Raw genomic sequence first — 16769 nt, 5'->3', positions numbered from 1 at the left:
TGTTCTTCCCAGTCCATTCACCAGCTGTATTACTGACAAAGGAGCAGTGTCCCAGTCTCCTAGCCTTTGTTCTGGTACCAGAATAATCTCCTCTGTGGCAGCATATATACAACTTGTGTCTATAATTCAAAACTATAGCTCATTATGTCACACTAATCTGTGGAGAAACTGCCACCCATTTCCTCACCATTACTCTTTGATTTCAGATTTTTAGGTAGAGCAAATAGAGCCTCAGTTAATAAAAGCAAACTGCTCACTAGGAATGCTGTATAGCAGAGTTAAACTTTAAATCTAATAAGGAGAAAGAGATTGAAAGTAAAGACAATGAGCATTCCAGATCATACTATTAGAGAGGGATGGAAGTTTCTACATAGTCAAGGCTGCAATCAGCTTCCATTTCATCTCCTTTATTGGCTTTGACTTGGAAGGTTTCTCAGGTCTGAAAAATTCAAGGCTTATTTGTGATGAAAAGAAGAAAGTGTTTGGCAAAAAAGCAGGACAATTGGACAAAATGGCATTGCTGATAGCTAGCACAGAAAAAGCAAGATTCAAGTTCCCAAAATCATCAGGATTTTTAATGCATGAGGGGATTTATGTGTCTCAGGTTTTGAGCTGTTCAGATCATATTTTCAAGTCTTTTCTCAATAATAATGAGGTCTAGAAAATTGTTTTTCCTCCCATTAAAATACGCTCAAATAGTAATAACACGCACTCAAGAGCTGAAAAAAGCAGCAAATATTTCAAAACAATCACTCATTCACAGAAGGAAAATAGTACATTAAAATACTAACACTACATTTAAAACAAAAACAAAACAGGCAAACTATGAGTCAAAACGAAGGTTATGAATTTTTGAAATGTGTGTTTTTATACTTAATGAAATGTGGCTCATAATATGGGTAGTGCGAGATTTACAGTGTTCTAAACTATTCATATCCTTACTTGCAAGTGTTTGGATTTTACAAACGATGTGACAAGTAAATACGTTGCTTAGGAACCATGGTGGGCTTTTGAAACTGATTCTTTTGTTTCTGGGATTTTGAGTTGGCAGGTGTTTGGTGCAGTGGAGTTATCAAACTCCTCTGGTTAACACTCAGACAGCACCAGTCATTCAGGGAGGGCTCTCAGATAAGGAAAAAGCTTAAAAATCTGAGGCTCATGTTATTCCAGCTCCCTGTCTGCATGGCATGCCCTCAATACCCCTTGCAGACTCAGTCATGCTGTGTCCAATTCCTGAAACCAAAAACCCTCTTGAGCCCCAGGATCTTCTTTTCTTCTAGGAAGCATTTTCTGTGAAGCTTTGAAACAGGATGAACAAAGCCAAAGAGATGCTGTGGTGAGGTCATACTGCTTTTAAATAGAGACAGAAAGAACTAGTCTGAAATAATTTAAAATGCTATCAGCTAAGAGAATGATGTTAACCAGGAAATTAAGAAGGGGGAGTACTTATAAACTCCATCCTGGTCCTAGACTCCTTCCACAACCCCAGAATAGCTGGCATTACTACTAATATGATCTACAGTAGCACATTTAAACATGGTTAACATTTAAATTTAGGTTTCATAAATTACACCCTGTAGAGATGGATAGAGACAGCTCCTATCTCTTTGAGGTATTGTTCCATTTGCAAATTCAAGCAGATGGTGCACAAGCAACTAATGACTCAAAAAATCTAAAAATAGTAAAGAACAAGGTATGGATTTATCAGGGAAGGAGGGAATAGAAAAGGCTTTACTTCCCATTCTCATGTCTCTGGCACAGCTCCAGGAGCTCAGCACACCCAGAGCTGTGCAGCAACAAGGACCCCATCCAAACCTCTATATTAATGCACCTCTCCCTCTCACTTCACACAGGGTGGGAATGAGATGGTGAAGAGGGAAAGGGCTCAGGAATCCCCACTATCCCCCTGCCCCAAGCTTGTATCTAACTGGAAAAACCACCCTGGGAAATTACATCTCCATTAACCCTATCAAGAAGTGCTTGGCAGACTCATGTGGCACCATCAAAACTTTCAGTCTCCCCATCAGGTGGGTAGTGCTTCATGAACACTGACTTTTCCAAACAAATTCTGTAAACACTTCTCACTGCTTCCTCATAAGCCAATACACTGCACTATATTGTACTTCCAGCAGGAAGCCAAATTTGCTGTCATTCCCCTGTTTATAATGATATTGTAGCCTCGTGTCTAACTGCACTTGTACAAACTCTTGTGGAGACAGAGAGTCCCTCCAGGACATGTCGCTGGGATTTGAGTAGGGAAGAAGAGTGTCAGCGTTAGCAGCGGCTGCGCAGGGGGAACCTGCCGTGCAGCTGGATTATGTAAACCATAAATTCCTCAGAGCAATGTGCCTGTGTTTGTGCAAAGCCTGGCAGAAGGCACTGTTCCCAGCCATCCTCAAAGAAATGCTGTTCTGAAGTAATAAATATTAATAATTGCTGGTTACAGATTGCAGCACAGGGTGAAGCTGTGGCTTGAAAAGTAAAATGTTTCTGTATGAAAAGCAGGAGGGCCTCTGGCAACTCGATCAGCTACAGGAAGGTAAGTGTTATTATTTACTGCACAAATACACAGAAAATGTATATTAAATCACACTTCACTTGTATCTGTGGAACAATAAACTCTCCCTCTGCTACACATCCTCCTCTCTCCTCTTGTTTGTATCATAAGTCCTTCCAGCTCTGCTCCTCACCTCCCTGTCCTCTGATGCTGAATAACCCAAGATGAAACCCAAGGTCTCTTCTTACATTTTCCTTAATAGCATAGACTGCAAACCCAATGTTATCTGATTCTTAATGTTACACTTAAACTGATTTGTTTGGCCATGCTTAGCCCTTTCTTTTTGGGTCATCTTATCTGTTTATTATGCAATAAAAAATAGTTGCTGCTAAGGCTCATGATTCAACCACTCCTGACGTATATGATTTCATTGAACCATAGCTCTTTTCCCTGTTACAAATGCAGCTCTAAATTTGTTAGAGTTTGCCAGAGCTCATACTGTGTGTTTCTACCCTCCTCTTATGGCATCCTAAATAAAAATAATGTTTAAAAATAAAGGAAAATGTATGCTAATTATATGCAATAGGCTAGAACAATAGAGTAGCACCAAAATGCATTAGCTGAGAATCTGACTATATCAGCAAGATGAAATGAACAGGTTGTGGAGTGAATTCTAAAAGGAGTGAGAAGAAAGCAATCATTTACACTGCCAAAGTCTCACTACAACTCATACAATGGTGTGTAAATGAACCTGGTATAGAAGAAAAATCTGGCCATGGCAAATAAACCATCAAGTCAAATTCTGTGCTGGCAGAGGGGTGGTGTAGAATGACTTACTGTAACTTTTCTAACATTCATGATTCTGAGAGAGATGCCAACATTGTACTTCATTAACCAGTCATTTTTATTGCATCTTTTTTTTATTATTATTATTATTACATTTGAGCAGTTCTCTCTTTTGCAATAATATTAGGAGTTTAAATCCCTCTACATATATTAAAGCTTTATTTTTGAGGGGGAAACTGGCCACATAAGCTGGAAACGCACTCTCCTTTAAAGCCAGAACCTGAAGGGAAAGAGCTTGAGCAGCAAAACTGGACTAATGAAAATATTATCTTTACCTTGCTCCCACAATGAGCTGGTTCCTGTTGGCATCCAGTGCAAGCTGAGAAAAGTCTTGCACACCCGGATAGGTGAAATTCGACACCCAGGGCTTCAGATCTGCAACAAAAATGAGAAAGCAGAAAACAATAAAGCTGCTCTAAAAGCAGTGAGTTCACCTGGACATCCACTAACAGATTTCCTACCAAGTCATCTGTCAAGGGAAGGCTAATTAATAATCTATTTAAAGGGCTTCCATTTATTCTGATTCTCTGCAGAATATGCAAAAAACCACACACAAATGCAGGGCTGTCTCGGCAGTTATTTTCACGTCCAAGATGGAGTGGCAGTATTGGTTTTGGAGAGAGGAAACATCAGTTTGATTTTACTTCTCTTAAAGCTGGGGAACCATCTTCAGTGTCAGGGTTAAGTGATGCTGAGGCCTAGCTTGCCCACCATAACACTACCATAGCCTTGTCTTTTGTGCTAAGCAAAGAGAACTGCTGCCCTCCAGAACGAGAAGGTGGGGTCAACTTGTTCAAAACCAAGTTAGAACAAAAGTGATCTGCACTCAAGACCTGGCTTGCCAGGTTTTGACTTCTCTTCCAGAACCTAAGCCAGGTCTTAGGTTCTTCTAGGTGTCACTTTACCTACCTAACATCTGGGATCTCAATCAGTGAAATCCTTTCTTAATTTAGATGGGGGAAGCATATGGGAGCATATATGGGAGCATATATGGGACCATAATCAGAGCATCTTTGTGGCTGAGAGACTGCGCAAGTTTGAGACTGACTCTACCAACTAGATTTGATTTGCCAGTCTTGGCACTTGTCCAAACTGTAATCACACAGGTTAAATGCAAAACAACACATTTGACTACACTATGCTCATGGACACAAGGTTCTTCCAGAACCTTCTTCCAGAAGCTACATCTGTTAACGCAACATCAACTGAGAGATCCAGGACAAATAGTCCCGATGTAATAAAACCCACACCTATTTCAAGAAAAAGCTGAATTGCTCTTTTTAGGGTACTCTCAGGTGAGATCCTAGGGCATTCACAGAATCCCTTCTTTCAATATGTTTACCAACTTCAACCTTGTGTGTATCACAGAATTTCAGCTTCTCACTTTATACCTTTACTGCATGAAATAACTGGGAATAGATTCCCACATATCTTTCAGAAAGTCATCCAGCTTCACCATGAGGACTTTTCTTGGGAATTTATTTCAGCTCTTAACTACTCTGGCTGCTAAATACATGGAGAATACCAAATATCTGAGGGAGCAAGGCACAAATGAAACCAATTCAGTGTATCTGTAATCCCTCTGTGACCTCTTGACAAGTAACCTTGCTTCATTCAAGGACTGGATGTTGAAGATCCAGAAGGCTAAATATGAAAGGTAATATCTTCTGGCCTCATGCCAACAGGATACCAATACACGGGCCAATGACCTGATGAGTCATAACAATAATGATGCTGTTCAGACAAGTTCAAATGAGCTCTGAAAAAACATGCTCCATTGTCATTTTATATCCCCAGTGATAAATTGAGAAGTCTCACTGAAGGCAGTAAGGTTTGAATGTTTTGTTTTAGGCATTAGTTCCTCATTCCTCAGGGGTGAGATGACAATGCTGATGAGAAATCTCATTAAGGTCTTCAACATCTTGGCATGCTTTGGAGGATTACAGATGTGCAACAGTTTAAAACCTTTAATGTGAGGATATTTGTTGAGCAATTTCAAGTCCCTTCTCCCTCCAGTGATGGATGAAACCTAATCAGGCCCTTCAGTTATCAAAATCAAAACATATAAATGTCGCTACACTCCACTTGTCCTTCCTCCCAGTCCAAAGCAGAACCTTGTAATGGAAATTCTGCTACTGCTCTGAACACCACCATATTTAATAACAATTCCTAACTGCCATCACCACAGAGCTGGACACCATCAGGCCTGATCCCATGCCCCACCTAACTGGATGCTGCCAGGGCCTCTCCAATAATGAGCCCTCCAACCTCGCAATCCAAAAACCCTGTCGCCAGGACCTGGAGGCTTCCAGCCCTTCTCAGCATTCCTGTCACACTGCTTAACCACACACAACACGTGTACCTTCTCTGCTCCTCAATGAAAAGGTAGAGGTTAAGGAATAACTCAGCCCATCTAACCTTCAAGTATCTCCACCTCCTACGCTCCTCTGGGACCCTTAATGATGTACTAGCACCAAGGAGGCACTGCAGTTTCACCTCTGGCATTCTCCTAACTAATGGGGTTCTGTCTTCTTTTCCTGTAGCACTTTCACTGCAGAGACATTTCTGAGCCAAGCAGCAGAACCAGCAACAACACCTTTCAGGCAGGTTAGCTGGTTGACGTGCACTGCGTATCTCCTGGCATTTCTTTTGGCTGATGGGGGTGAGATTCGGGGAATGGTATATAATGATGATACCTTTTAAGGATCCTGCTTTTAGGCCATGATTTCTCTTGTCATTTTACCTCCTCTCCTACTAGCTCTTTCCTACTAATTAATCCACTATTATAATGCAGTGGCAGGAAGAATATTTCTTCATCTGCTGCTCCAAGCAAAAGCTCCTCACTTTAGAGGGGTATACTCATCAGTTCTTCCTTTTAATTGTAAGCTCGACAAATTATAGGTAAAAATAATTAATAAAAATTAAAGGCAGTAGGTGGCTTGAATCTTTCCATGTTGGCTGAAATGCCAATCAAGCCCAAGAAATAATAGGCAGTGTCTTGATTTCTATTACTACTGCAGGTGGTACAACTTATAAAGAAACCCTTCCCAGTTATTAAATTAAAGGCTGCAAGGCATATATCCTCATAGCAAAATTAAGCTGTTATAGGCATGTAGTTGGAGATTATTAAACCCAGCATGGTCCCAGCTAAGAATGTCTAAATGCAAGTTGTCAGAATTAATGCCAAATGTCACATTTTCCTGTTAAGAGGAAGGAATAAAGTGGAATGGAAATGCAACCAAGAGTCAGGACATGGGTCTTTTTTTGTTTGACACATTCAAATCTACTACTCAGACCACTGGCATCCCTAGAGGCAGTTTCACCTTTTTACTCTGAAACTAGCTCAATTCTGCAAGGCAAGTGCTGCCCTGGGTCTACCCCATATTAGCTGAAGTTTACGCATATGGACCAAATGAACTCCGGAGTTTGCTTGTATTTGATCCTTCTCAGAAGGCTGATTTTTCCAGTGCTGACTCTAATTTGGCTGGAAACCTTCAGTGCTGGAGCATGTTTACATTTGCAAAAGTATCTGTTTAAAAACAGTATGAAAAATTAAAAACCAAGGCCCTGGCTTTACATGTCGGCAGCAGGAGCCGGAAAGCAAGGAACCACATGGCTTAGGGGCACGATGTTCATCAAGGCCTCCTTTGTGCTTCTCATCTCTAATCATTTCCAGGGGGTTAAAGATCCATGCTCTCACTTCCTCCCCAGAAGGACCAATAAACAAAAGTTTAATAGTTTCCAACATTGTCCATCGCCAGACATCTGATTCAGAGCCCCTAAAGCTCCCCAAGTCCCTCCACAGCTCAATGAAGTGCAGGTATCCAGCTGCAAAGATGACAAAGCTTCACAGAAAATGTAAGTCTGCAGGCACAGCTGTGCTCAGGCTATTTATGCATGCATAAGACAAGGTGAAAAGAGGCTCTCTGCCATTTCAGAGGGTGGTCTCTGCAGCCTGATAGCACGCTGCTCTGCACTGGCTTCCTGAGAGTACAGGACCGGGATGGGGATTAGTCAGCTGCACAAAGGATGGCATGCCAAATTGCAGGAGCTGGGTTTAAAGGCCTGATCCAGAGGCACTTCACATCATTGGCAGTTTTCCACTGAGCTTGATGGGCTTTGGATCAGCTTCTAAAGATGTGGTAAACCTGGTAATACTTGAGCCCTCAAAACCAGCTGCCCCCCACCTCACCCTTACACTGTGTGTTTTGGAGGAAAAGAAGTATGCAAGCACTGAGTTGAGACTTCCCTGTCTGAATGGTGGCTTTTGCTGCCTTATCTCACTTGAGCCACTTGTGGTTTCCATCTCACACAGGCTGCAACAGCTTTCTGCATCCAGCTCACACCACACAGGAGCAGAGAGGTTAAACGCCCATGCCTTGAAAGCGCAAAGCCATTGCTAGGTGCATAGAGCAAGCCTTACCACTGTGTTATTTAAGAACACTTCTGGAATAATTCTCAGCATGGAGTTCCTACTCTGGAACAAAAGAAACTGAACTAAACAGGACAGAGGGTTCTTTGTGCAAAATAAAGGTATACCCACATACTTAGACTAACCATGTTCCTATCCTAGGATTGCACAGAAAAGCTTTGAGGATATCATAAAAAAACCTTAAGGGAGGGAGACAGGGAAGCTGAACAAGGAGTTAGATTGAGAGGGACTCCATTCCAGTAAATACAACCTGAACCACATACACTACATAAAGCCCCTGTAAAATAAGGTGATTCAACAGTAAAGGCTTGTGCAATGAAGTAGAGCATACGTATAACACTGGGGGCCTGCCAGACTCAATGGGAATAAATAAATATCTATTCTGCAGATACTCAGACCTACTTTTGTGCAGTGCTAACTTGGGCACACATTGAGTGCTTCCCTTACTGCCTAGTTATGGTCTCTTAAAAGTTGTGCTAACTCAGCCTACTAGTTCATGGCATGTTTAATCATTGTGTGTGAGTATTTCACCAATCGTGAGGAGGCCCAGATGACAGCCATGACTTCTGTAACTGTGCAGTCTCCTCTCGTTTTGGTTTGCTTCAGCTCTGGCACAGGGCAAACCATGTTTAGGAACTAGTAGATACTCTAGTTTGCAAGTACTCAACCACTTAGATCTTTTTCAGACTACCTGCTATCCTGGAGGACTCTCAATGTTGGATCCCAACTATGACCAACAGATGCAAATCACTTTGTAATATAAGGTGTCTCAGTCTGTTTTCTTGGTATAGGCTGACAAAATATCCCCTTTTCAGAATCAGACCTACCATCTTAGACCATCCTCTGGTACAATCATCCTCAGTATTCAGAGAGCTTTTCATGGACTAGACAGTTGCCTGCTAAGACTGAGGCCACAGTTTCCATTCTGTGTGGGCCACAAACCAGAACACAGAGACAAAGAAAACAAAGCTGTGAGCAAAGATCAGAAGGCTAATGACCTACCCATGCTACCAACTGTCTTCTCAAATGCAGCAAGTGCAAGCATGCACAGAAGCTCAAGTCTATTTACACTGTTATCTTGATTAGACTGACAATCATAATTTAATATCACCCTGTTGTAGGTCACACCATGGGTTAGTGCAACCGTCTTTGGAAAAAAAAAACCAAAACAAAACACAAAAACTTTCACTCCTACCCCAGGCTGAGATGTAAAAGTAGCCTCCACAACACAAAACCACTCCACAATTCATCAGGGGAAGAAGAAATCTTTTGCTGTGCGGGCAGAGCTGAGCAAACAAATGTGTCAGCACTCAGAGCTCAACTTTACTCATGAGGCCAAAAAATTCAAGTTGGCTTTACTCCAGAAGTCCTCCTACAGATACATATCACCCTGCTGTCTTGTCTTCCCATCACCACCTCCACCTCATTACTGGTATTCTCTTTTTCTTTAACCTGATCTGTTGAAATCTTTAATTGTACATTAAATGTCCTCATCCTAACTGCCGCAATTTCTAGCTTCATTGCCTTCTTAAATCTCTGATCTCCACTCACAATTATGAGAATTTAGAAGCCTGTTGGCAGAGTACAACCCTCTCTACAAAATGGACCAAACCAGCTGTTTCCTTCCCTTTCCCCTCAATACCCAAATCCAACTTGAACATTCTTCCAGCTGTCTCATTTTCATGGTTTCACTCAGTTTACACCTCTGACCCCGTATTCACCTCCCCTCCCACTCCTGCTTTCTTTCCTAGCAGTCTTCAGCTTCCAGCCATGTTTCTACCTCATTTCCTGCCCTCTCAGTCAATTGTTCCCACCTTGGATAACTATGAAACTCCTCCTCAGATGAGAGAAACAATGAGCTGACCCGTGAGTGGCCTGTTGAGTCACTGCGATAGTTGTTTGCAGTGCTTTCAATGAGATCCAAGAAGCAAGAGCTGCTAATGTCCTTCTCCAGCCTGTTCAAGAACCTGAGGATGGGAGATGACTGGAAGAAGAAAGAAGACTTTTTCTGTCTTGGTATTGTGAAAGAGGCAATAGTCCCATCTCTAAGCTATTAAAGAAAGGAAGGAGATGGAAGAAAAGGCTCTGCTCTTTACCATCCTGAAGAGGAAAAAGAAGAACCAAAGACTCAGATTACACTTTCACAGAGCCATAGGAATCACAATAATCATAGTAACCTAGACATGTTATCATTTGAAGTTATTTCAAAACTCGATTATTTTGTGCCTCTCCCCTCACAGCCTACAGCTGCTCCATGAGCTGATCTTGCTGAGCTTCTTCCATCCCAAAAGAGAAAAGACATCTGGAGCCATAGGCATGGTTTTGAGTGCCCAATGGCACTGACATTGGAGTTCTCTCTGTCTTGGGCAAATCATCAAATTATTTAGTGTCTCAGTCCTTCCAATTATTAATTGGGTTTAGGGATACTGACTAGTGCACCAGGGCCCAATAATCTGTAAAGTATGGGATGCACAGGAGGCACTAACTGTTGCTAATGCATACTGAGCATCTTGACTCTTTGTTCCCTAAATTTTAATCATTGTTTCAAAACAAGGGTTACTAAATTGTTTCAATATGGAAAATAAAAATTACATTTGGACTAGGTTATTTTTGCAAAAGTACAATTATGATTGCTTTTTCATTTAATTTTTTATTATTAATATGGAGCAGCTGGCAAAACACACTAGTCTATCAGGAAGAAAGAACCCAGGGATTCAATCCCCGGCAAAGAGACCACCAGCTAATACGCATGAACTAGTGCTCATTCTCAGTATGGGATCCTGGGGACCCTCAAGGAAGGACTGTGAGGCACATTCCAAATTCTACACATTTCAACAGTTCTTCAGCATTTCTGCTCCATAAGAAAGTCCACTCCTGGCCCAGTCTCCATTTCACTTGGGTTGCATTTGAGCATGGCGACAGGTAGGCAGAAGCTCAATCAAGACCTGCCCCAGGGAAGAGGCAGGAGCCTTCCACTCTGTGAGGACCCAGGCCTCAGCCTGAGGCGTAGGAAAGAAGTCATATAACATGAGAGAGGCTATTCCCTCTTCAGCATGGCTCCTGTTGTTCAGACCCCCACAAGACCTCAAACCCCAACTAACATTCAGCATTGCAGATCCTTACTGGCAATGGCCGATCAAGAGGAGACACCACAATGCTGCGAGGCTGCAGGATATGGATGACTGTCCATGAGCATTTCTGTTTGCCATTCCTGAGATCAACAGGACCACAGGTGTGTGTCTACACAGCACAGAAAGAATGGATTTGGATTTCCTCAGTTGGTCACCAACCAGGGCAAATACTACTCTAACACTGCCTCCCCTCCAGAACAGCCCTCCTCAGAAACCTTACCTGCTACCCCACACAGCACTGCATGGTCTGATGCAGCCACAGCCCCGTGCTCCACAACCACCTTGGGAAACTCCTCTAAGTGGTGCAACACCCAGCCCCACTATGAGCAAATGCAGAGCTTTCTTGTTGTCTTAAGTATGTTGCAGAGTGTTTAAGTACTGTGATCCATTGTTTAGTGAGACAAGCCCTGGAGCTGTCACAAAATCTCCCTCCCTGAGAAAGATAAGGTGAGTGCTCATGCATCATTTGCAGCTTCCTATGACATTCTGATAAGCATAATCCCTCTTTTCAGACAGGAAAGTAAGCTGCATCTTGGCTCCTACAGCCACTGCAGTCTGATGGAAAAAACACTCCTTTGTCATCATTCAACCATGGTTCAATCTGCCTCCTCCACATCTGGAGGCATTTTTTTTCCACTGTCCTTACAATTACATCTCTACATCAGCCACTTGTGCCAGCAGAGACTGTGGAAGATTCAGGACAACTATTTTCACTGGTAAGAATGTAGGAGAGGGCAGAAAAAGCTTGGCTAAACTCTCCTTGAATTTCACCTGCAGGTAGACAGATCTGCCACAGAAGCAGATATGTGATTCTGACGAATTTGTGAAATAGAAGTTGACCCTCTTTGCTGGCTCACCAGAGACGGAACTGGAGATGTCAGTTGCAGCTCAACCATTTCCATTAAAATACATTCTGAGGATCATCCAATGTTATAAAAAGGAAAGGATGAACGATCTCAAAGACTGGTGATGTACACCTGTGACAAATGGGGCTCCCCAAGACTCAGAACTCGAGCTGGTGCTGTTTAACATCTTTGTCAACATGGACAGTGGCATTGAGTGCACCCTCAGCAAGTGTGCTGATGGCACCAAAGTTTGTGGTGAGGTTGACACGCTGGAGAGAAGGGATGCCACCCAGAGAGACCTTGAGAGGTGGGCTCATGCAAACTGCATGAAGTTCAAGCAGGCCAAGTGCACCTAGGTCAGGGCAATCCCAAGCACAAATCCAGGCTGGGTGGAGAATGAACGGATCGAAAACAGTCCAGAGGAGAAGGACTTGGTGGTGATGGTGTACGAGAAGCTCAACACGAGCTGGCAACGTGCACTTGCAGCCCAGAAAGCCAGTTGTGTCCTGGGCTGCATCAAAAGAAGTGTGGCCACCAGGAGCTGTTGGAGTGAGTCCAGAGAAGGGCCAAGAAGATGATCTAAGGGCTGGAGCACCTCTCCTACAAAGACAGGCTAAGAGAGCTGGGGTTGTTCAGCCTGGAGAAGAGAAGGCTCTGGGGAAACCTCATAGCAGCCTTCCAGTATCTGAAGGGGGCCTACAGAAAACCTGGGGAAGGATTTTTTACAAGGGTGTGTAGTGATAGGACAAGGGGAAAATGGATTAAAACTGGGAAAGGGTAGATTAAGGTTAGACATTAAGAAGAAATTCTTTAGTGTGAGGGTGGTAAGACATTGGCACAGGTTGCCCAGGGAAGTTGTGGACGCTCCATCCCTGGAAGTGTTCAAGAACAGGCTGGATGGGGCTCTGAGCAACCTGATCAAGTGGGAGGTGTCCCTGCCCATGCAGGGATGGTTGGAACTAGATGGTCTTTAAGGTCCCTTCCAACTCAAACCATTCTATGGCTATGACAAATGAAGCCAGAGTTTTCTAAGCCAAAGCACAAGAGTTTCTTAAGGATTTTCTGGGCATCTTCCAAAGATAGAAAATATAACAAAAACCTCTAACCCAGTCTACTGTGTACTTCAGATCACAGATTTTCCCCCAGTTAATCCTGTGCTAAATCCAGGAACGTGTCCGATTTCTTAATCACTGGATTCAGCCACATTAGAGTAACAAGTTGACCAGTTGGACTTAATGCTAGCAGAACCCTCTAGAAACAAAATTATATGCTAGGATTTCCTTTTACAGACTTGATACTTCAGTGCTGTGCACTTTGACTGTGGCCTAGGTCAGCACACAAGCATATGCTTGGTTTCAAATACACAATCCCATTGACTTCAAGGTAAGTATACATTAAGTGCTTGACTGAGCAGAGACTGCAGCTTTCCAGGGTGAACCCTGCATGATTAAACAAGAATACTTCCTTTGAGATTGCTAGTACTATAATGAACTTTATCAAAGTATACTGACATCCTTGACTAGAAGGTTTTAGAAGAATATGATGTATTAACACTCATCAGAAGCAGATGTGGTAAATAAATGAGGTCTGCCAATACCACTTGCTCACAAATTATTCAGTTAGAGAACTAGTTAGGAGAACTTTGTAGAGTAGGGATGATGGTTGGACTCGGTGATCCCAAGGGTCTTTTCCAACCTGAATAGTTGTATGATTCTATGAACTATGCCAAGCAATCTTTAAACCTGAGAATGAGGTCTCCATAAGGTATGTTGTTTGCACTGAACAACAGAAAAAGGAGAAAAGCACATTGCTTTGCTTTCCACCCTGTTTCCTTTTTCTGAGGTGCTGCCTGAGATCTGAAAAGAGGCAGCCCACTTCTGTGACCTAGACCCAACCACTGTGCCAAAGAAAGGACCATGCACATGCTGCTGTTAGCTGCTGCTGTTAGCATCAGCTACACCAGCAGGAACTCTGGAAAATAGAAATAAGTTACTCGGCTGCTGACAAGAGTCTCTCATGCTGGTGACCTTCTGAGTATCTGTTGCTACACAACATGAGCCCATTTCACTCAGTCCTGCTGTAGAGCATGCCCTCCCTCTCATCATCCTCACCACCACTCATAGTCAGAGGATGCTTCTTCACTTGAGCTATTGTACCTCTTTAAAGTTTTACCTTCCCTCACTCCAACAGTAAGAGTTTCTCAATTTCTTTGTTTCTTGAAGCTTCACTGCAGTTTTCCTTTTCTCTCTTGCTTGTCTTGGTTCATTCTGACTAAGCATTTTGTGAATGAAGGGCACTCTTCCAAGAGCCCTTTTTTTCTCAAGGCCCCAAGGAACAGCACACTGAATAATTTTTTCAATCAAATCTCATTATGATTATTTGTGAAGTGCCTTGGACAACATTAGTGGGGAAGTGTCAAAGAACTAGCATCATTATTGTTTTAATTATTATGGAATGCAAAATATATTGAAAGCTGTTGGGTGTAATATTAAGAAGTTTTGCTGAGAGGAAATTATTTCCCTAACCACTGTATATTTATGGCTTTATTAGTCATAATTTTCAAACAAGTTATAAGTCAACCCTAAACAAGAAAACATCAGCTTCATTTGCCACAGTTCCATATTTCAAGATTAAAGAGAAAATTGCCACAAGGCTTGCTTAATGGAAACAAAATCTACACTGAAATGCACTGAAGGTCAACTATTCTGTAGCACCCACAGAATGCCACCAGTTCCCAATCAACACTCCATCATTGGTTAATGTTTGGACTTCCTGTATGGAGATTCAAGGGCAGCAAGGCTATGAACACAATTCTCCCATAATGTATTCTGCCTTCCATTTGAGATACATATATATATGTGTCTGTGTGTGTGTGTGTGTATATCACCTCTCATACTTTACTCCACAGTCTTCATCCTTTGTTAACTAAAATTTTGGTTTGGACTGCCAACACCTCACTTGGTCAAGAAAAGTGTAAATCTTTATCAAAATTTCCTAAGGGACTTTCCTAATTGACCTTTGGAATTGATGGATGTTAATGTGCTTTTTTCCATCAATATACAGGAAAGGGAATAATGGATTAGTGACAGATTCCACAATAGTGGGGATGTTTGGTAAAATGTCAAAAACCTTCAAAAGAAATAAATCATACCCCATTATCCTTCAGCCCACAAAGTTAAAACTGCTTTTACTTTCAATACAACAAGCAAACACAAACTACTCCCTGCAGATTTCAGTGTCTGAAGCTGGCCACATTTCAATGAAATGTTGTTTAAAGAAAGAAAATATTGAGAAAATATACAGCAAGCTACATTCAAGCAACTTGAATCACCTTCATCTAGTAGGAAGTAACAATTACAGACAGACTGAAGTAAAATCCCAGATTTAAACACTCCCAAACTAATTCATTTTGAAAACCTGAAGCAACAGACAGAGCAATTTGTCTGCATCTAGGAGAGAGTGAGGATTAGACAATGGCTGAAATTCTACACATTGAGAACTCACACCAGCTGTGATGATACAGTCCACACAGCTGAGATTTGCAGTCCTGACAAGATCTGGGATATAAACTATTTAACCAAGTCCACCTCTCTCCTGTCCTTCAGCATGGGATCAGCTGAGGTGTCTTTATGGATGAGGAAAGGCTGCAATTATTAAAGCAGGGACAAATTATGTTCTTCCAGCTTACACTGACTGCCATGACCCAGGGGAGAAAGCTCTGGGAGACAGAACAGAGAATAACCTGGGAAATCTATTATACTTTTTCCTGAGCATAGTGATTTAATGGATAAAACTAATGAGAAATAAATAATGATAGAAACTGCAAGCCAAAACATGTCTACAACTCATTTCCAGTGAAGCTGTGAACATTCAAGAGGTACAGATATCACAGATGAGTTTACAGACTTTTAAGCACTTCTTTGGTAAACAAGCTGAAACCAAGCACTGTGCAGCCATTACAAACATATATGCATGTCAGTCATAGCTCTGTCTCTCAAAATAACAAGTCTTAAACAATACTGCCATGGCAGAAGATGTTTCTGGCTTTCCCAAGGGGCACATAACAGAGTAGCTCCAAATATCTTTAGTGAATAGCAAAGGCACTTTATGCCTAGAAAACAGTTGTATAACAATGAAGAACACTGCTATGAACCAGGACAGCATGGCATGGACACAGCCCAGTTGCAAATGCATTGACTGATCTACTGGCTATAAGATATATCTATGGAAAAGACAAGAAAGATGAGCATGATTGACAGGAACTAGAAGCAGTTTCTCCAGTGTTGACGTTACCAGAGTGATTCACAGTGGAGCTGTGCTAGCATCATCATACTGTTCAGTGAAATGGGACTTGGACTCATGTGTATATACATGTATAAATAAAAAAGGATGCACTTAAACCATACCTGACTTGTTACACTGATTTCTCAACTCACTGAAAAACAAACAAGCATGCAAGATGTAGCTACCCACTCACAGCCAAACAGGTAATAAGACACTAGAAACAGGCTCCTGGGAAGTAAAAGATCATTTTCTTATTGATCTAACAGGGGAAATCAAACTTTAACTGGATTTCCTATAAGCACAGAGTAGAACAATCTAATTATGAAAAGCCTGGATAGGGTACGTTATTATTGTTGGTGAACTGTAAAATGAGCATCATTTATAAGCCTCAGGGAAACTGGGGCACTGTTGTGGGAGTTTGGTTCTGTGCAAACACAGGACAGCAGTCACAGCACAAATTCCTAACCTGTCCCTCACAATCTCTATGCAGTCTGCTAAGACACATCATACATCATTCAGTCCTTTCCCAGCCCTGGCAGCACCAAGTTTATCTTAAGCATGTAAATTAAGCACATTTAGGACTAGAATTCAGGTCCCTCAGCTTGTCTAGAACATTTTCTCTAGGTTACAAGTAACGGCAGGTAGTCTGGGGAACAGACTCTGTGAGGAAACAAGCATTTCTTCACATCCAAATGCAGCTAAAGTAAAAGCATTTTGCATAGGTAGACTCCTTT

At 42.0% G+C, this 16769-nt stretch overlaps 1 protein-coding gene across 7 annotated transcripts in view; it reads right to left on the bottom strand.

Moving 5' to 3' along the window:
• Positions 1-16769, bottom strand: part of SEMA5B (semaphorin 5B) — a 274876-nt gene that overhangs the window by 117692 nt on the left and 140415 nt on the right. For all 7 annotated transcript variants that reach the window (XR_007889922.1, XM_051623688.1, XM_051623689.1 and 4 more), the window contains exon 5: positions 3619-3718. Coding sequence is in view for 6 of the 7 variants with exons in the window: in XM_051623688.1 (XP_051479648.1) it covers positions 3619-3718 (100 nt within the window). In the remaining variant the exon portion in view is untranslated. The remainder of the gene's footprint in view (positions 1-3618; positions 3719-16769) is intronic.

The sequence above is a fragment of the Apus apus genome, chromosome 6 (genome assembly GCF_020740795.1).
Source record: "Apus apus isolate bApuApu2 chromosome 6, bApuApu2.pri.cur, whole genome shotgun sequence".
Lineage (NCBI taxonomy): Eukaryota > Metazoa > Chordata > Aves > Apodiformes > Apodidae > Apus > Apus apus.
Note: the sequence above shows the minus strand (reverse complement) of the source record. Positions and strands in the feature narration are given on the sequence as shown.